The sequence below is a fragment of the Callithrix jacchus genome, chromosome 5 (assembly GCF_049354715.1).
Source record: "Callithrix jacchus isolate 240 chromosome 5, calJac240_pri, whole genome shotgun sequence".
NCBI lineage: Eukaryota > Metazoa > Chordata > Mammalia > Primates > Cebidae > Callithrix > Callithrix jacchus.
In genome coordinates this window covers 31,947,942-31,967,991 of record NC_133506.1, presented here as the reverse complement: position 1 = coordinate 31,967,991, position 20,050 = coordinate 31,947,942, and the positions used below count along the sequence as shown (strand labels likewise).

General features: G+C 51.9%; 1 protein-coding gene and 1 long non-coding RNA gene across 3 annotated transcripts in view; one reads left to right on the top strand and one right to left on the bottom strand.

Moving 5' to 3' along the window:
• Positions 1-7,588, bottom strand: part of PYGB (glycogen phosphorylase B) — a 56,947-nt gene extending 49,359 nt beyond the window's left edge. For both annotated transcript variants that reach the window (XM_008995871.5, XM_035298524.3), the window contains exon 1: positions 7,242-7,588. In XM_008995871.5, coding sequence (XP_008994119.1) covers positions 7,242-7,484 — 243 coding nt within the window. In that variant the 5' untranslated portion in view covers positions 7,485-7,588. The remainder of the gene's footprint in view (positions 1-7,241) is intronic.
• A 344-nt stretch (positions 7,589-7,932) lies between these two features.
• Positions 7,933-19,336, top strand: LOC118153594 (uncharacterized). The gene is made up of 4 exons (XR_013535150.1): positions 7,933-8,161; positions 9,416-9,538; positions 12,808-12,883; positions 17,285-19,336. It is a non-coding gene; the product is annotated as an uncharacterized LOC118153594 (long non-coding RNA).
• Positions 19,337-20,050: the final 714 nt, after the last annotated feature.

The following is a 20,050-nucleotide window of genomic DNA, read 5'->3' as shown; positions in this document are numbered from 1 at the left end:
TGGAGTGCAGCAATCTCAGCCTCCCAGTTTAAGCAGTTCTCCTGTCAAAGCCTCCCAATACCTGGGACTACAGGTGTGCGCCACCAAACCCAGCTAATTTTTTTTTTTTTTTTTTTGAGACGGAGTTTCGCTCTTGTTACCCAGGCTGGAGTGCAATGGCGCAATCTCAGCACACCGCAACCTCCGCCTCCTGGGTTCAGGCAATTCTCCTGCCTCAGCCTCCCAAGTAGCTGAGATTACAGGCACGTGCCACGATGCCCAGCTAATTTTTTGTATTTTTAGTAGAGACGGGGTTTCACCATGTTGACCAAGATGGTCTCGATCTCTTGACCTCGTGATCCACCTGCCTCGGCCTCCCAAAGTGCTGGGATTACAGGCTTGAGCCACCGTGCCCGGCCCCCCAGCTAATTTTTGTATTTTTAGTAGAGACAGGGTTTCACCATGTTGGCCAGCATGGTCTCAAACTCCCGACCTCGTAATTCCCCTTGGCCTCCCAAAGTGCTGGGATTACAGGCGTGAGCCACCACGTCTGGCCTCAGTTACCTTATTTTACTTTATTTTTTTTTGAGACAGAGTCTTGTTCTGTTGCTGAGGCTGGAGTATAATGGCACAGTCTCAGCTCACTGCAAACTCCACCTCCCGGGTTCAAGCAATTCTCCTATCTCAGCCTCCTGAGTAGCTGGGACTACAGGCATCCACCACCACAACCAGCAAATTTTTATAATTTTAGTAGAGACAGGGTTTCACCATATTGGTCAGGCTGGTCTCAAACTCCTGACCTCAGGTGATCCACCCACCTCGGCCTCCCAAAGTGCTGGGATTACAGGCATGAGCCACCGCGCCCAACCATATTTTATAAAGCCAACATGGCCCCTGTGGATTAGTCTGTGTCTCTCCAGAGACACAAAACCAACAGTAAGGTATGTGCAGTGAGAGACAGATTTATTTTAAGAAATTGGCTCATGTGACTGTGGAAGTGCAAGGCCACAACGGGCAGGGTGGGGTGGGCCGGCAGGCTGGAGACCCAGGCAAGCTGCACCTGCAGTGCAGAGGTAGCCGCTGGCAGGGTTTGTTCTGCAAGGCCTTCCTCCATGGGAGGCTGTGAAACTGTGATGTAATGAGATACACATATTGGTTCTTCCAGGCCGGTGCTGGTAACACCCTTGTAAGAGAGAAGAGCAAAAAATATGAAAGAAGTCTCTTACGTTATTCATAAAAAGTCCCTTTCAACTAAGGTAGACATATGTTAATGAAGTGACTTTTGGCAAGGCCCTAGGGGCAGAGGCTGGTTGCCAGGGAAACCAGCTCTGTAGAGGGTTGGAAGTTTCAGGCCCACCCCTCCCACCACCCCCAACCTCCAGTGAAGGGAGAGGGGCTAAAGGCCGAGCTCATCACCAATGGCCAATGATTTCATCTATCATGCCAGGTAACTGAAGCCTCCATAAAATACCCAACAGGAAGGGACGGAGCTTCCTTCCAGTTTAGTGAACCTGGAGGTGCTAGGACAGTGGTTCCTGCAGAGGGCGTGGAAGTCCCCGCACGCTCCCTCAGATCTGCCCTCTGCGTATCTTCCACCTGGCTGTTCTTGGGTTGTATTCTTTATAATAAACTGGTAAATGCAAGTGAAGTGTTTCCCTGAGTTTCGTGAGCCATTCTGGCAAATCATCAAACCCAAGGAGGCTGTTGTCAGTCACAGATCAGAAGGGAAGCCTGATGTGCAGCTGACATCAGGGTGGAGCAGCTTTGTGGGACTCAGCCTTTAGCCCATGCTGTCTCCAGGTAGACAGCATCAGAACGGAACTGAATTGTAGGAAACTCAGTGTGGGAAACACCATATACCTCCACCCCCAGCAGAGGAACATCCACGTTACTATCTGGGCACAACAGCCCAGCCAAGTCGACACATAAAACCAGTCACTACAGCCTGCAAGGGCAGAGACCACAGTCTGTCTTCTGTGGAAAATGAAGGCACACACACTGTAGGCTTCTCCATATGCTAAAAACTGACAGCTGGGGCCTACTTCCAAGTGGCTGGCTGTCAGCAACACGAAACAGCACCCATCATCAGCTACTGGCCAGAGAAAATAACTTTGAACTATCTGCTGCCAGGGAAGCCTGCCCAGGAGATGCAAGGTCAACTTCAAACACACAAGTAGAAACACATCAGAAAAACCGGGAGTGTTAAGATTCCAGAGGCTGGTCCCACAACCAACGAATTAAAACAAAATCCCAGAGGTGGAGATCATGGGGCAGTCGGGGCTGCAAAAGCACTTCTCTAGATCATCCTACTTTAACTCCTGGGTCCAGCCAAACCAAAACATTAATCGTATTTCACGGTGTTTATTTTATTTTTTTTTTTTTTTGAGACAGAGTTTCTCTTGTTCCCCAGGTTGGAGTGCAAGGGCGCAATCTCTGCTCACCGCAACCTCCGCCTCCTGGGTTCAGGCAATTCTCCTGCCTCAGCCTCCTGAGTAGCTGGGATTACAGGCACGCGCCACCATGCCCAGCTAATTTTTTGTATTTTTAGTAGAGATGGGGTTTCACCATGTTGACCAGGATGGTCTTGATCTCTTAACCTCATGATCCACCCGCCTCAGCCTCCCAAAGTGCTGGGATTACAGGCTTGAGCCACGGCGCCGGCCTCATGGTGTTTATCTTATTAGAAATACTTAGGACAGAAGGGTGGGCCCCAAGTAGAGCTGCTTTTCCTTAATCGGTGTTTCGGTCATGCCGGGAGCTTATGGGAACAAATCTCGAAAACTGACTGTGACATCCACTGCAGGGTACTGCAGGTCAGTGGCCCAGCACACTGTGCACCTGTCTTTTGGGGACACTGTGACATCCACTGCAGGGTGCTGCAGGCCAGTGACCAGCACGTTCTGCACCTGGGGACCCTGTGACATCCACTGCAGGGTACTGCAGGCCAGTGACCAGCACGTTCTGCACCTGTCTTTTGGGGACACTGTGACATCCACTGCAGGGTGCTGCAGGCCAGTGACCAGCACGTTCTGCACCTGTCTTTTGGGGACCCTGTGACATCCACTGCAGTGTGCTGCAGGCCAGTGACCAGCATGTTCTGCACCTGTCTTTTGGGGACAGTGTGACATCCACTGCAGGGTGCTGCAGGCCAGTGACCAGCACGTTCTGCACCTGTCTTTTGGGGACCCTGTGACATCCACTGCAGTGTGCTGCAGGCCAGTGACCAGCACGTTCTGCACCTGTCTTTTGGGGACCCTGTGACATCCACTGCAGGGTGCTGCAGGCCAGTGACCAGCACGTTCTGCACCTGTCTTTTGGGGACAGTGTGACATCCACTGCAGGGTGCTGCAGGCCAGTGACCAGCACGTTCTGCACCTGTCTTTTGGGGACCCTGTGACATCCACTGCAGGGTGCTGCAGGCCAGTGACCAGCACGTTCTGCACCTGTCTTTTGGGGACAGTGTGACATCCACTGCAGGGTGCTGCAGGCCAGTGACCAGCACGTTCTGCACCTGTCTTTTGGGGACACTGTGACATCCACTGCAGGGTGCTGCAGGCCAGTGACCAGCACGTTCTGCACCTGTCTTTTGGGGACACTGTGACATCCACTGCAGGGTGCTGCAGGCCAGTGACCAGCACGTTCTGCACCTGTCTTTTGGGGACACTGTGACATCCACTGCAGGGTGCTGCAGGCCAGTGACCAGCACGTTCTGCACCTGTCTTTTGGGGACCCTGTGACATCACTGCAGGGTGCTGCAGGCCAGTGACCAGCACGTTCTGCACCTGTCTTTTGGGGACACTGTGACATCCACTGCAGGGTGCTGCAGGCCAGTGACCAGCACGTTCTGCACCTGTCTTTTGGGGACCCTGTGACATCCACTGCAGTGTGCTGCAGGCCAGTGACCAGCACGTTCTGCACCTGTCTTTTGGGGCCATCATTGCAGGGATCCTGTGACTCTCATAATTGCGCATGGGTTGCCTTGGTTGCCAGGATCCTGGTCTGTGTTTTGTGTCCTGACCCTCACTGGCACACCCCAACCTTGGCTTTGAGGCCTTCTAATATGAACCTTTTGTGCTGCATCTTGCATAAGAATCCTCAAATTCTCTCTGGCGATAGAATGTCAATTCAGTATGAAATTGAAACATTTCATAAGCAAACACCAAACTCATAACATTTCAGAACGGCAAGGGACCTCAGAAACAGATCACCAGCTCGATTCTCCTCATTTTAAAGATGAGAAAACTGAGGCCAAGAATGGCAAAGAAATCCACTCAGGCCCACAGTTGCACAGACCAGTACAAAGACCAGGATGAATCTCACACACCCTTCTCCATGCAGCGTGATCCCAGGCTCTGCAGCTTCAGGCTGGACTCTTCCCCTCGCCACCACTTCAGAGAACCCATGAAACATCTTCATGACCTGCAGCCTCTTGCCAAGCACAAAACTCGCTACGTGATGATCTGCCAAACATGGCAAAGCCTGACAAACCTTCCTCTGAACACGCCCACTTCTATTCTTCCTGCTGTTTACCAAAAATAAAGTGCTACAAAACAATAGGTTCTGTCTAATGCTACTCTATGTATTAAAAACAGTGTCAATACAGAAAAAAACAATGGAGAACACAAAATATTTATAGTATTTACAATGTGGGTAATAGAAGTGGGTTACAGGATTACAGTTAATTTTTTCCTTCTGGCTTATCTATATTTTCTAATTTTCCCTCTAATAGTAATTTTTCCTTCAGGACTTGCATAATTTTTAAAAAGACAAAAACAACAATAAAAGCATTTTATTTAGGAACTCTAGAGTGTCACACTACCGCAGTCTGCCGTGTGCCAGGGAATGTCTCAGAGGCCACTTCTGGCTGAGGGGGAGGTGCAGCGGGTGTTTTCTGGGGAGCCCACCTCCTCTCATTGCCTCTAGCAGGACTGGTTTCCGGTTCATCACCAGTACACATGTAACTTTACCAGAGAAAGGATGGCGAGCTTATTTTCATCCCAATTTTCCACTTTTACATGTCCTTCCTATTCAGAATAGGCAGAGAGCTTATTTACAGACTGCGTGGTTTAAGAGGAAGGTTTACAGCTTTACAACTTACAGACTGCGTGGTTTAAGAGGAAGGTTTACAGCTTTACAACTTACAGACTGTGTGGCTTAAGAGGAAGGTTTCCACCCACAGCCACCACAGGAGACAATCAGAACAGACCCCACAGAGATCAGAAAACCTATTTTGCTGCAGGGACTGACTTGTTCATGAAGGTCATTTCCGTAATACCTGAGCCATTGCCGGCCTCTCCAGGATCTGATTATACATAAACACCCAAGTGGGCACCCTAAAGTGTAGAGCCAAGTCCTGGTGCAGCTCCAGGGAAATGCCCTTGAATGCAAAGGCAAAGCTGTGCCCTCGCCATTTGCCACTTAGACAATAAAAATGATGTTGCGGGCTGGGTGCAGTGGCTCACGCCTGTAATCCCAGCACTTTGGGAGGCTGAGGCGGGTGGATCACGAGGTCAAGAGATCGAGACTATCCTAGTCAACATGGTGAAACCCCGTCTCTACTAAAAATATAAAAAATCAGCTGGGCATGGTGGCACGTGCCTGTAATCCCAGCTACTCAGGAGGCTGAGGCAGGAGAATTGCCTGAACCCAGGAGGCGGAGGTTGCGGTGAGCCGAGATCGCCCATTGCACTCCAGCCTGGGTAACAAGAGCGAAACTCTGTCTCAAAAAAAAAAAAAAATTAGCTGGACATGATAGTGTGTACCTGTAATCCCAGCTAGTCACTAGGCTGAGGCAAGAGGAAGAGGTTGCAGTAAGCCGAGATTGAGCCATTGCACTCCAGCCTGCGTGAGAGGGTGAGACTCTGTCTCAAAAAAAAAAAAAAAATGTTTTGCATCAACAGCAGGGAATTCTGGGGGAGCTACTGCGTCTTGGCTGCTTTTCCTGGCAAAGTCATCCCAAGCCCTTGTTATAACCTGTTTTGGCCATTTGTTGCCACTTCTTTCTATGTTTTGCAAACTAAATATGAAGAGTTGGTATTCTAACAAATCTGTCCTTTTTACCATCCCTATTTCAGAAAAAAAAGAACGCCCCAGAATAAGTTTGGAAAAGCAACCAATCTCAGTCTTAGTAATAACTGTATTAAACATATCTTAATGCCCGACAAAAATATTCTAAAATACCATCCATAAAGCAAGTGCTCAGTGCCTAGGTGTACACTGCAAGTGAAATCTGCCAAGTGACTTCAGGTCTGCAAGAGCGTCCTTTCCTCACCAGTTCTTCCTCTACATTAGTGTAGTAGCAAGACGCAATCCTCTATGGTTAAGTTTAAAAACAAACAACAAAGAAACTGGCAACAGGGGGCTGTGCAAGACTACCATGTACCTCTCAGACTGAGACCAGGCCTACCCACTGACCTGCAGAGCTGTCAGTGAAAAAGAGAAGCTAAAAACCTGCACGTGCATTATACTTTTAAAAATGTGTATACAGACTTAGGAATAGCAGAAGAACAGGAAGAACACAGGCCCGCAGTTAATACGGTTCAGAGTAACGGGGACGATCAGTGACTTTTAAGTCTCACTACTGCAAACGAATTTTTGCAAGATATAAAAAGCAACAATTAGACAATCTCTGTCAACTTTAACCCGAGTAAATTTCTCCAACGAAGGTGTGGGAACCTCTAAGACAGAGCCTTCTTCGAGGGCTCCATCTCCATCTCCGAGCTTCGGACCCCTCCTGCGTGAAGCAGGCATCGTCGGTGATTTTCTTCTAAGCAGTGCACACACAAAAGTCTCACAATTCCTTGCAGATTACCAAGCTCACCCGCTTCCAACCCACAAGGCTGCCCAGGCCTGGTTCCAGTCCCATTTTCTTCCACAGGCTGCTGCAGGAAAACAAAGGGTTGCGGGGGGCAAGGGCGGGGAGCACCGGCTCGGCAGCCAGCGCGGAAGCGCACGGCCAGAAAGAGGCCGGGGACCTCTGCCAGGCTCCCGGGCTCAGCATCCTATGCGGGGGACTGCAGACCCTGCCAGGCGCGCGCTCCCAGAAGAGCGGACCTGTGGGCGCGGCCCTGGGCAGGGGACGCCCGGCCCCCGCCGGCCGCAGCTCCCAGGCGACTGCCCAGTCCGCTGTGCCTGGCCGCAGGCCTGGGAGGCACTCGGGCAGCGCCGGGCGGGCCGCCCCGCAGCGAGACCCCCGCGGGCGCCGCTTGGGGACAGGGGCCCCCTTGGCGGGCCCAGGCGCGCAGAGCGGGGCGGCGCCTCACCTTGGGGTCGCGCTCGTAGTAGTGCTGCTGCGTGCGGATCCAGCGGCCCACCAGGTGGTCGCGCACCGTGTGCGCCAGCGCGAAGAAGTAGTCGCGGGGCGTGGCCACGTTGCGGTCCTTGACCAGCGTGAAGTGCAGATGCCGGTTGAAGCTCTTCCGCACCTCGGCCACGTCGCCCAGCCCCGCCAGGCCGCGCACGCTGATCTGCTTTCGCTTCTCGCTGTCCGTGAGCGGCTTCGCCATCTCGCCGGCCGAGACGGAGGAAAGGAGATGGAGGAGGAGAGCGGCAGGAGACGCGAGCACCGGGAATGCTGCAGCGGCTCTGGCGCCCGGCACTGCGGTTCTGCGGGCGGGACGGGCCGCGCCTGCGCGCTGCGCCGGGCCGGGGCGGGGCCTCCGGGGAGGCGGGGCGGGGCCTCCCGGGGAGGGGCGGGGCCTCCGGGGGCGGGGCGGGCGTCCAGATTCATCAAAGCTGAGAGCGCCGGTGTCTTCCGAGACCGCAGCTCCACCTGCCCACGCCACCTGAGAGTGGGGTTTGCCTCCCCGCTGGGCAAGCCCGACAGAAAGTGGGAGCGACCGGGGGGGGTGGGCAAGAGACCCGGGGCCTCCGAGCGTGCGGTCCTGGCCGCTCCTGCCAGCCCGGGGGCGGTGCGGGAAAGGGGCCCAGCCCTCCGGCCCTCGAGGGGTTACTGCGGCCGGCGCTGCCTGCGCCCGGTCAATGGCTGCCCCGCGGGAGCGCTGGGCCCCGGCTGTGGCCGCGGCCTGGTAAACGTTCGAAAAACTGATTACAGCTTGGTGAAAGGCCTTCACCAACACTGCTGGGCCCGGTCCCCTGCGTCCGGGGCAGGGCGGCTCTGAAAATACCAGCTATCTGCCTGCCGCTCCAGGCCGACGACAGACGTGGAGAAAACCAGCTGCCGGTGAGCTGGAGACGCCCGTTCCCGAGGGCGCGAGGCGGTCCCAGCCAAGTGCCACCACGACCCCTCCTCGGAGGGACCGCGGCCCCGTAGCCCTCCAAGAAACCCTGCTCCCGAAAACACCCTCTGGCAGTCGCTGTGCGCTTTGAGATTACAGCAGGGAGAAGGAAACATGCCTGTCTGGCCGGGGAGCTCAGCCCCTGACCGAGACTAGCCTCCTCCATCCCAACCCAGGCTGGAGCTCCAGATAGCGGGCATCTGCACACAGCTTCCCACACTTGGTCCCCAAGGAGCACATCCCTGCTTGCCTCAGCCTGTGGGAACCCTGCTTCAAGTAAAGTTCGCCTAAACTCCGCCTTCCCCCAATCCCGTAAGAACTCTGCCTTTCCCTACGTTCTTGGGAGGCTCTCCCTCATTGCAGTGGGTCAGTAAACCCGATTTTGTGGGACTCCAGGTTTGCTCCTGGTGGTCTTGGGCTGAAGGGGCTACAAAGGTTACTGAATTTCATGGAAGTACAAACTGCCCGCAGGAGCTGCCATAAAAGTCCAGGTCAGTAGTTTTCCTACTGTGATGCTTCCAAAGTTACCGTCTTACCTGGAGCCCCTTCCAGCTGCAGACTTCAGAGGCTGAGGTTAGTCAATCTGGAATGACCCCACAGCCCACCCAGCTGCAGCTCGGGGATTCACTTCTTCACTATATCCTAGGGATTCTGGAGCCAAAAAGATGGAACTTTGGGCACAGATGGCAGGGCTGTGGGGGTGAACTTGACTGCAAGCTGTTTACACTGATGCAATCTCTCTGATGGTGATCTGGCAATTCAGAAGTCATAAAAACCATGGTGCCCTATGACCACTCCTACCACTCTGGGGAACAGATTTCAAGGAAAGCTTCAAAAAACAAAAAGCAAGTTGTGCAAAGATGTTTTCCGCTGCGGTGTAGTAAAGGTTCATCCCCCAGCTGGGGTGCACACCTGGCAAAGAATGGAGGAGCTGATACTTATTGACCATGACTTGCACTGTACATGTGTTAACTTCTGACCCCTGCAAATAGCCTGCTACTATCCCCCCGCTTGACAATGGAAAAGGTGAGCCACAGAGAAGTCAGCTCTTCCCTAACACCACACAGCTAATAAGGGAAGCAGCCAAGCCCTGCTCCACTGCACACGCCTGGAGCAGTGTATCTATTCTCAAAGTTAACATCATAAACCACTGTACTGCTAAAAGGAATGACTAATTGTTTTTTGTTTTTTTTTTTGAGATGGAGACACTGATTTGTCACCCAGGCTAGAGTGCAGTGGCTCGATCTCAGCTCACCACAACCTCCGCCTTTCGGGTTCAAGTGATTCTCTTGCCTCAGCCTTCCAAGAGCCTGGGATTACAGGTACGAGCCACCATGCCAAGATAATTTTTGTATTTTTAGTAGAGACGGGGTTTCACCGTGTTGGCCAGGCGGTCTCAAATCCTGACTTCGTGATCCACCTGCCTCGGCCTCCCAAAGTGCTGGGATTACAGGCATGAGCCACTGTGCTCGGCCTAAGTCCTTTCTTTTCTAGCTACACTTTATGAAATTTTCCATGATCCTACGAAAGGCCCCAGGAGAAGGTTCAGTTAGGCTTCTGAACCTTCTCCTGGGGCCATTATACACTTCCTTTTGACATCCGTTTTAGCAATCCCTGTTTTGTCAGTTTAGCAAGGACTCCCTGCCCCTGATATCTCATCCCCCTCGGTGGCATCTGATCAGGCTCCCCATGCTCCACCATCCCCCATGATGTCCTATCTCCCTGGCCTGCCTTCAGCAGGAATTCTGTGAGGTGGTTTAGCCAGAATCCCCCAGGCCCCTGAAGTGTCCTCTTAGTAACTGTCCATCCACTGACCCCTCCCTATGGTCCCTGGCTATAAATTCCCACTTGCTCATGCTGTTTTCAGAGTTGAGCCCAGTCTCTCTCCCCTGCTGTAAGACCCAGTTGCAGTGGTCCCGGTACCTGCCCTGATGGTCATGAATAGTCTGGTGCCATGCTTTAACAAATGCTATTGAATTTTTTTTTTAACACCTATCTTACCAGATGTAATTTCTTCTTCCTGGGAGCTGCCATGGTCCTTCGCCCCTCCTGTGGCACTTAGGGCAATACTGAATCTTCATGATATGACCCTTCATGATGTGCATGGTTGACACAGGGAGGGGCCTTCTCCCCATCATGTCTCCTCACCTCCCCTGGCCACTGATATCACTGGAGTGGCTAAACAATCCCCAGGATTATCTCAGCCATTTTCAAATAAATTGTTTATTATTTATTATTATTATTATTATTTTTTGAGATGGAGCCTTGCTCTGTCACCCAGGCTGGACTGCAGTGGTGCAATCTCAGCTCACTGTAAACTCCGCCTCCCAGGTTCAAGCAATTCACCAGCCTCAGCCTCCCATGCAGCTGCGATTACAGGCACCCACCAACACACTTGGTTAATTTTTGTATTTTTAGCAGAGACAGGGTTTCACCATGTTGCTAGGCTGGTGTTTAACTCCTGACTTCAGGTGATTCACCGGCTTCAGCCTCCCAAAGTGTTGGGATTATAGGCGTGAGCCACTATGCTGGCCATCATTTTCAAATAAATAATTTTTAGATAGTTTTAAGTGTTGTGAAGAAGAGCAAGTTGAGCAGTTAGTTATAGGAGGTGATATTTGAGCTGAGACTCAAAAAAATAAAGGCATGGACTGGGTGCAGTAGCTCACCCCTGTGATCTCAACACTTTGGGAGGCTGAGGCGGGCAGATCACTTGAAGTCAGGACTTTGAGACTAGCCTGGCCAACATGGTGAAACCCTGCAATTACTAAAAATACAAAAATTAGCCGTCCCAGCTACTTGGGAGGCTGCGGCAGAAGAATCACTTGAACCCGAGAGGTGGAGGTTGGAGTGAGCATTCCAGCCTAGGCAACAGAGCAAGATTCCATCTCAAAAAAAAAATAATAAAAATGAAGGAATGAATGAATCTGGGGAAACAGCAAATGCAAAGGTCCTGAGGTGGGCACCTACTTGGACAGTTCACAAAAGAGGCATCTGAGGGGCACTGGGATATGCCACCCCAAAATATGCCTGTTTGCATGTGGATGTTAAAGGCCATTAGTTAGTTAAAGGCCATTAAGAACTAGCAGACTGGCTGGGCGCGGTGGCTCACGCCTATAATCCCAGCAGTTTGGGAGGCTAAGGCGGGTGGATCACGAGGTTAAGAGATCGAGACCATCCTGGTCAACAAGGTGAAACCCTGTCTCTACTAAAAATACAAAAATTAGCTGGGCATGGTGGTGTGCGCCTATAGTCCCAGCTACTCAGGAGGCTGAGGCAGGAGAATTGCTTGAACCCAGGAGGTGGAGGTGCGGTGAGCCGAGAACGTGCCACTGCACTCCAGCCTGGGTGACAAGAGCGAAACTCCGTCTCAAAAAAATAAAGAACTAGCAGACCACAGGACAAGCTCTAAAAACTGTTTTCATTTTGTAAAAGAAATTCACATTTATTATAAAGGAAATTTCCATGTCTCCCTCTCCCATGCAAGGAAGATGATATCTTGTAACAACTCTTATTAATGGAAGAAGGTAGTGACTTAAATCTGTGTAGCAAAGCTTCCTCAACAACCCTTGCTGGTAAATACTTTTCCTGGTCATCTTCTGCTGAGGTTTGAATATCCCCTCCAAAACTCATGTTGAAATTCAGTTGCCATTGCGTAAGAGGTAGCACTGCTCAGAGGTGATTAGGCCGTGAGGGCTCCACCCTCAAGAATAGATTAATGCCGTTGTGGGGGTGGCTTGTTATAAAAATGAGTTTGGCCCGAGGGAAGGCCCAACTACGTCGTCCCGTGGAAGGCCCTAACCCGATGCCAGTGCCATGTCTTGGACTTCCCAGTCTTCAGAACCATGAGCCAGATAAGACAGTTTTTTAAAAAGTAAGTTACACAGTCTGTGCCATTCTGTTACGGCAGCACAAAATGGACCGAGACACCTTCCCATAACATGCCTCCCCTGCCCAGAAGCTCCAGGCCTTTTCCTTTGTATCAGCCTAGGATGACAGATGAGCTAAAGTTCTGAGCACATTTTGGGTTACTCATTGTCAGGTACCGTAAGTGCAATGCACATGCCAATAAACTTGTTTCTCTCTTGCCTGATTGAATTGCCTTTGGCTGGTGTAATTAAAAGGCCCCTAGCTGGAGACCCTAACATAGGCCGGAGAAAAGATTTTTTTCCTTCCCTAAATAACCAAGAGGTGGATTCAGCTTCATCATTCATTTTAGCAGCAAAACTGCCAGGCTTCAGCACAGGCAAAATAGAAAGAAATTGGGCAATGCTTTCATTTTTCTTTAAAGCTGAAAAGCAGGTTTGCCCCTCTAAGAGGAAGGACTGTTCTGGCAGCCTGGATCAGAGCGGTGACCAGGCCAAAGATCTGCTCACCTCAGCATCGGGGAACCCGTGTTCCAGACTGTCCTCTATGCCTCTGTCTTCTCTGTTTGGGAGGTCATCTAAAAAAGTTCAGTTGCTAAGAAGGGATAGACGTTGGTTCTGATTTAGTTACTGTTGTAGTGAGCTATTCTGTGTTGTTGGAGACAATACATTACCTTTTAAGTTCTTTTATCTTTTTTTTGCTTTGTTTTGTTTTTTTGAGACAGGGTCTTATGGTGTTGCCCAGGCTGGAGAGCACTTATGTGATCACGGCTCACTGTAGCCTCAATCTCCCAGACTCAGGTGAGCCTCCCACCTCAGCCTCCCAGGTGTCTGTAACTACAGGTGCATGCCATCACGCCCAGATGATTTTTGTATTTGTTACACAGACAAGGTTGTTGTCTAGGTTGGTCTTGAACTCATGGGCTCAAGCCATCCACTCAACTCAGTCTCCCAAAGTGTTGGGATTACAGGCACCAGCCGCTGTGCCCAGCCTAAAGTTCTTTTAAATAGGTATTTAAGATTCAGTCTGTAGCAAGTCCCCTGTCCTCTGCCTCACAAAAAGAGACAAACGATGTCTTGTAAATGGAATAAGATGCTGTGGGACTTAGAAGTGGGGTGTGGGAAACAGACGTTTTTGGTCTGCCTAGGCTTAGGCTTCTTGAGGACCTGAAGAGTGTCTCATCGATTGCTGGTAAAATGAGTGACTGAGAAGCACCGCTGGCCCTTGAGAACGCAGGTGCAGAGGGAAAATCTTTCTGGGATCCCAGCAACGCCTCTGGCAGATCTGTGCTGGTCAATTTCATGTTTGCAAATGAACACAGACCCAGGCTTTCAGGAAACGGAGATAAATAAGAAATACATTATTTTTGAGAGGCTGGTAATTATAAAACTCAAAGTCATAAGGAGCCCACCAGCTGGAATGACACTGGAAATGATGCCCTCCCTCCACTGGGGTGTGTCAACAGATATTCCTAGTGACATTTGTGATTTTAACACACTGACAAAGGAAAAATACTCCATGAGACCAGAGCGATACTAAGAAAAAACGAAATGGAGATGGGGAAGAAGGAAGCCGCTCCTCTCTTCGGGACGCGGAGTCAACGCAGGGGAAGGTGTGAGAACCACTGGACGACGGCCACAGAGGAACAGGGGATTAACTCCTTCTCACATGACCTTAGTAGCTATAAGAGGGAAAGGGATTTGCAGCGGAGAGGTATGGCAGACTCCAGTGTCATGCAGTGACGAAACTTAGCCGCCCAGGGGACAAACCCTAACTGAGCCTGATTCCGTGCACTGAGAAGAACGAAGGTCACTTACGCGGCTGTAACATAACGCAGTGTATTACACACAACATATGCAGTGTATTATATTACACAGTAACACACTGCAGGCCTCTAGGACACAGCTTATAGAAGCACAAATGGTACTTGAGGCAAACTTACAAATCAAAACTTTCCATAGGGCTTGTGACTAGCACATTCCCAAAGCCGCAAACCCAAAATCCCACCTGCTTAGTGAGCACCTCTGGGACATTATTATTATTATTATTTTCAGATAGAGTCTCACTCTGTGGTCCAGGCTGGAGTGCAGTGGCACGATCTTAGCTTACTGCATTCTCCGCCTCCTGGGTTCAAGCGATTTCTCCTGCCTCAGCCTCCCCAGTAACTGGAACTACAGGCACTTGCCACCATGCCTGGCTAGTTTATTTATTTTTAATTTTTTTTAGTAGAGACGGGGTTTCACTGTGTTAGCCAGGATGGTCTCGATCTCCTGACCTCGTGATCCACCCGCCTCGGCCTCCCAAAGTGCTGGGATTACAGGCGTGAACCACTGTGCCCAGCCCAGGACATTTTTTTTACTGTGCAATGTGTGAATCTCTGCAGCTGGGCAGGCTACCTTTCTAACCCAGAGGCCTGGTTCTAGCAGGACTTCCCCAGTGTGCGGGTGGGGGTGCAGGGGCTCTTGGGGGGCTTCAAGGCATCTGTGAAGGCACCTAACCGCTGCTACTGAATGACTGCGAGATGAGTTCCAGAGCTGGGGCTAGAGTAGACCTGGCACCCTGCCGCAGCCCTCCCCTAACAGGAGATAGTGAGGAACAGGTGAGCTAAAGAGACAGCAAGCTGGTCACACTCCAGGGCCACAACCCTGCTGTCTTCTGAGCCAGAAACATTTCCTGACTTTGGGGAGAGGGGAGATGTGAAATGGGACCACCCTGAGAGCTGTGGTGGTCACTGTGAAGCTGAGCACTGGACTGCACTCCCCGCTGCCCTAGAGTGACCAGGCGAGTGGTTTCATCCACGGGGCAGGACTCAGAGGGCCGGGCCGAGCCACCGATGATGTGCGTGTCTGCAGCCCAGCACTTCCTGCTCAGTCAGTGTCAGGCCTGGGATGAAATCAGCACTGAGACACTCAGGGGTCCTCCCACACATCTGGTTAGCATCGCACTGAGTGGAAGGAGCCAGTGCACCTGCCAGCATCGCACTGAGTGGAAGGAGCCAGCACACCGGCAGGGCTCACCGCCTCTCCAGATGAAGCGCCAGGTTCACACTGAGAAAGCCTGGCTCTCTCCAGCTGGTCTGAATTAAGTGAGAAAGATGAGCGCAGCACCTGTGGAAGTAGCTCTAGAAAACAGTGTCCCTAGGAACTGCTTCTGCGCCACCCAAGTGTGCAGACAACCCAGGAGGAGTCCTCCATCTGGCCACCTCCCTCCCACCCCGAGGGGACAGCAGCTCAGTGAGACCCCGACGCCACCAGCAAACAACCCATCCTTTGTTCCTCACACGCCAGCTCCGTCTGCACTGCACCGACTGCTGGCCAGGCACTGAGCTTCACATCCACACAAAACACAAAGACCTACCCACCCAAAGCTCGTGGTGAATTGTCATCATGTTTAGTTGTGTTGGAGGAGGGGCCTGATGGGAGGTGACTGGATAAAGGGGCAGATTTCTCATGAATGGTTTAGCACCACCTCCTTGATGCTGTTCTTGAGATAGTGAGTTCTCTCAGGTTAAAAGTGTGTGCCCCACCCCTGCCCCATGCCTTGCTCCCGCTCTGGCCATGTGATCTGCCTGCCTCCCACCGTAGCCTTCTGCCATGATTGTAAGATTCCTGAGGCCTCCCCAGAAGCCGAGCAGACATCGGCACTGTGCTTCCTGTACCGTCTGCAGAACCATGAGCCAATTAAACCTCTTTTTTTTTTCTTTACTTTCTTTCTTTTTTTTTTTTTGCCAATGTGTTTGAGCTTATGAGGTTAGCCTTGAACTGATGACCTCGCCTTCGCAAGTGTCACGACCTCCGGCGGGAGCCACTTTGAACCCCCTACTTTCTTTCTTTTTTGAGACTGAGTCTTGCTCTATCCCCAGGCTGCAGTGGCACCGTCTCACCTCACTGCAATCTCTACCTCCCAGGTTGAAGTGATCCTCCTGCCTCAGCCTCCCCAGTAGCTGGGATTACAGGCATGCGCCACCATGCCCAGCTATAAACCTTTTTTTTTTTTTTTGAGACAGAGTCTTGCTCTGTTGCCAGGCTGGAGTGTAGTGGCATGATCTCAGCTCACTACAACCTCTGCCTCCCAGGTTCAAGCGATTCTCCTGCCTCAGCCTCCCAAGTAGCTGGGATTACAGGCATGCACCACCATGCCCAGCTAAGTTTTGTATTTTTCGTAGAGACGGGGTTTCACCACATTGGCCAGGATGGTCTCGATCTCTTAACCTCAAGTGATCCACCTGCCTTAGCCTCCCAAAGTGCTGGGATTACAGGTGTGAACCACGATACCCAGCCTAAACCTTTCTTCTTTCTTTTTTTTCCTGAGGGAGTCTTGCTCTGTCGCCCAGAACTGGAGTGCAATGGCACAATCTCGGCTCACTACAACCTCTGCCTCCCAGGTTCAAGCAATTCTCCTGCCTCAGCCTCCCAAATAGCTGGAATTGCAGGTGTGTGCCACCATGCCCAGCTAATTTTTGTACTTTTAGTAGAGATGTGGTTTCTCCATGTTGGCCAGGCTGGTCTCAAACTCCTGACCTCAGGTGATCGCCTGCCTCAGCCTCCCACAGTGCTGGGATTACAGGCATGAGCCACTGCGTTTAGCTGCCTCTTTTCCTTGTAAATTACTCAGTCTCAAGTATTTAGAGCAATGTAAAAATGGACTAATACAACCTTATGGTTCTGGAGGCTGAAAAGTCTAAGGATGGAGTGTCCTTCTCGGTGTGTGATCAAGATGCCGGCAGGTTTGGGGTCTGGTGAGGCCCTTCGCTTCTTCCACAGTGTCCTTTTGTAAGGTGTGTCCTCCAAAGGGGAGGAAGCCCACATGCTCACATGGCAGAAGGTGAAAAGCCAAGAGAGAACCCACTCCCAAGCCCTTTCACTAAGGCATTAAATCTACTATAAGGGTGCAGCCCTCCTACCGTGATCGCCTCTTAAAGACCCCACCTCCCAATACCATTACGCTGGCAATGGAATTTCAACACGGGTTCTGGAGGGGAAGGCAGTCAAACCCTTGTACCTTCTGGGGACCTGTGGGACCCGCCCAGCCTGCCAGCCTGCCTGGGCTCCACCTCCTTCCTTAGCCTGTGTCTCCGCGGCCCGCAGTTCCCTCAAAGCTGCTCTCCACCTCCAGCCTCCCAGGCTGGTATGACAGATGTTCTCCTCAATCCAAACCCTACAGCAAATGCTGGAGATTCGAATTCAGTCCTCTCTTGTCAGGGCTGACAGTGTCAACTGGAGCCCCTGTCCTTTGGGATGCCTGTGAAATGGCCCTGAATATCTCAAGTTGGAACCCCTCAACATCACTTTGGGAGTGTCCTTGATGTCACCCACTGACCCTGATGTGCTTCTCGGCACCCTCGGTTTCTACACCAACACAACTCCTTACAGGTTAGTACAATCCCTTTGAAAAACTGGCAGTGTTCACTAAAGAAACGCCTCCCTATGACCCAGCAATTCTACTCCAAAGAAAACTCCCAACAGAAATGAATGCTTATGCTCACCCCAAGGCAAGTACAAGAGTGTTCAGAACAGCCCTATTCAGAACAGTCCCAAACTGGAAACTCTGCAAACATCTGTCATCCCCGGAATGGATAAATACACTGTGGCATATTCACACCCACACGAAGCTGAGTCACCCACAACCTCGCCCTCCCACACGGATGAGTAATGCCCGGCGAGAGACTAGACCAAGGCAGCACCTCCTGTTACTCGAAGCCCTCGGGCACCAGACCTCAGGCCCGTTAGGAAGGACAGTGGCTGCGGGCACGGACGGGCTGTGAGGTGCGGGGTCTGGAGAAGCTCTTCGTTGCAGTCTGGTGTGTACAAGTGCACTCTGGGCACACTTGGCAGCCACCCCTCGTGGGCAGCATCTGTGGGTGTGGCAGATCTCCCTGGACCTGGGCCATGGGCCTGTGGGGTCCCACATCCCACAGTAATGGGCCTTCCACCATCTTCCTTCCTGTCTTATGCAATGCCTCCTGGCCCTGCCCACACCCAACAGGGCTCCAGGTCCTTCGTTAAGGCCAGTGGTGCCAGCAACACCCAGGCGTTCTCCACAAACTACAAGGAATCTGCCCAGCAGCCAGTCCTCCCAGGAGGAAGCCAGTGTCTGCCGGCTCAGGACATGCCTTTCGGGTTTTTTTGGCATGATCTCGGCTCACTGCAACCTCTACTTCCTGGGTTGAAGCAGTTCTCCTGCCTCAGCTTCCTCAGTAGCTGGGATTACAGGCACTTGCTATCACACTTGGCTAATTTTTTTTAGTAAAGACGAGGTTTCATCGTGTTGACAAGGCTGGTCTTGAACTCCTGACCTCAGGTGATCCACCTGCCTCGGTCTCCCGAAGTGCAGGAGGATTCTTAGAGGCTCCATGCATGAGCCACCGCACCCGGCCATTGTGTTTTGTTCCTTGTGGGGATGTGTGTCCCTCTTCCAAGGGCTGGAGCTGCTGCTCTTGGGGACCTGCTGCTGGGGGGCCAGCAGTAGACTCCACACAGGTCCTCCTGCCTGCTGGGCCCTCCTCAGAACCTCCACAGCTGCAGGCTCCACTCCCTGGGTGTAGGTCTGAGTCCAGCACCCTTCCTGCAAACCTCCCAATGAAGACAAGTGTCCTACACCCTCGCCCCAGACCCCTTCTTGGCAGGTCCTCAGGCTGGGCATGGGCAGGGCAAAGACAGACTTGAGGTAGCCAGCGGGGAGGTGAACACTGGGCCAAAGCCAGTGGGCATCCTGATGTGTGGATTCCAAAGGGACCAGGCAAGCAGGGAGCAGCCCTGAGGTCAGCAAGGCCAGAGGGAGACAGAGGAAGCCCTGTAATCTGGAAGTGTGGGAGCCGCCTGCTGGGCAGGGAGGGGCTGTGGACACCAATCCAGCACTCTCAAGCCCTTCCCCGCCTGGCTTTCACCCTCCTCTGCCTGTTGGTGTTTCCCTTGGGAGGCATGTGCGTCCTCACCTGGATTCATCCTGGGGAAGCTGCCTCCTGGAACAGGTGGGATGCTGCAGCTCCACGCGGCGGCTGCCTGGTCCTCTGCAAAGCTGCTTCTGACAGTTAGCCTGGCACAGAAGTGCCCCTAGCTGGCTGCTCTGCCTGCCTGAAACGGGGTACCGAGCACAGGCACCTCCAGATCTGGTCCCCTGCCCGTTTTCATACAGCTCTCAAGCTAGGAATACCTTTTACATTTTCAAAGGACTGAAAAAAAATCCGAGTAATGTATGGTGTTAAGATGATACGAAATTTCAAGTTTAGTGTCTATAAATCACTTTGGGATGCAGCTACTCTCATTCATTTACATTTGTCTCAGGTTCTGTCACCCTTCAATAGCAGAGGTGAGCAGCCAAAACAGACTACATGGCCTGCAAAGCCTGAAATATTTACCATCTGCTCTTTATGGAAAGAGCCAACTGTTCACTACCCTGGAGTGTGGCTCTCTGGGCGAGGGATCTGTGTCTGTAGCGCCGCCTTGCACGTACGGGCTCACAGGTGAGTCCTCATGCAGGGCCATTGGTTCTCTATGCAGTATGCCAGGCACGGGAGTACTCGGGAGGGGAGGCAGCCTGGCCTGGGCAGGAGGATTCTTAGAGGCTTCTTTAAAATTCACTGCCTCACTCAGATACATGTTAAAACTCAGTGGAGCCAGGTGTCGTGGCACGCACCTGTAGTTCCAGCTACTCCGAAGCTGAGGTGGGAGAATCACTTGAGCTCGGGAATTTGAGTCCAGCCTGGGCAACATAGTGAGACCCTATCTGTTAAAACAAATGAGAACATGGTCGTAGGATAGCAGTCCTCCCCCTCAGAACAGTTAACATTAAAATTAGGCACAGCACCAAGTGCTAACACGGATGTGGAGCAACGGGAACCCTCACACACTGCTAACGGGAGGGTAAAGTGTTACAGCCACGCGGGAAGATTCGTATACACTCTCACCTGCCATATGACCCAGCTACTCAGCCTTAGACATTCATCCAAAAGAAATAAAAACATATGC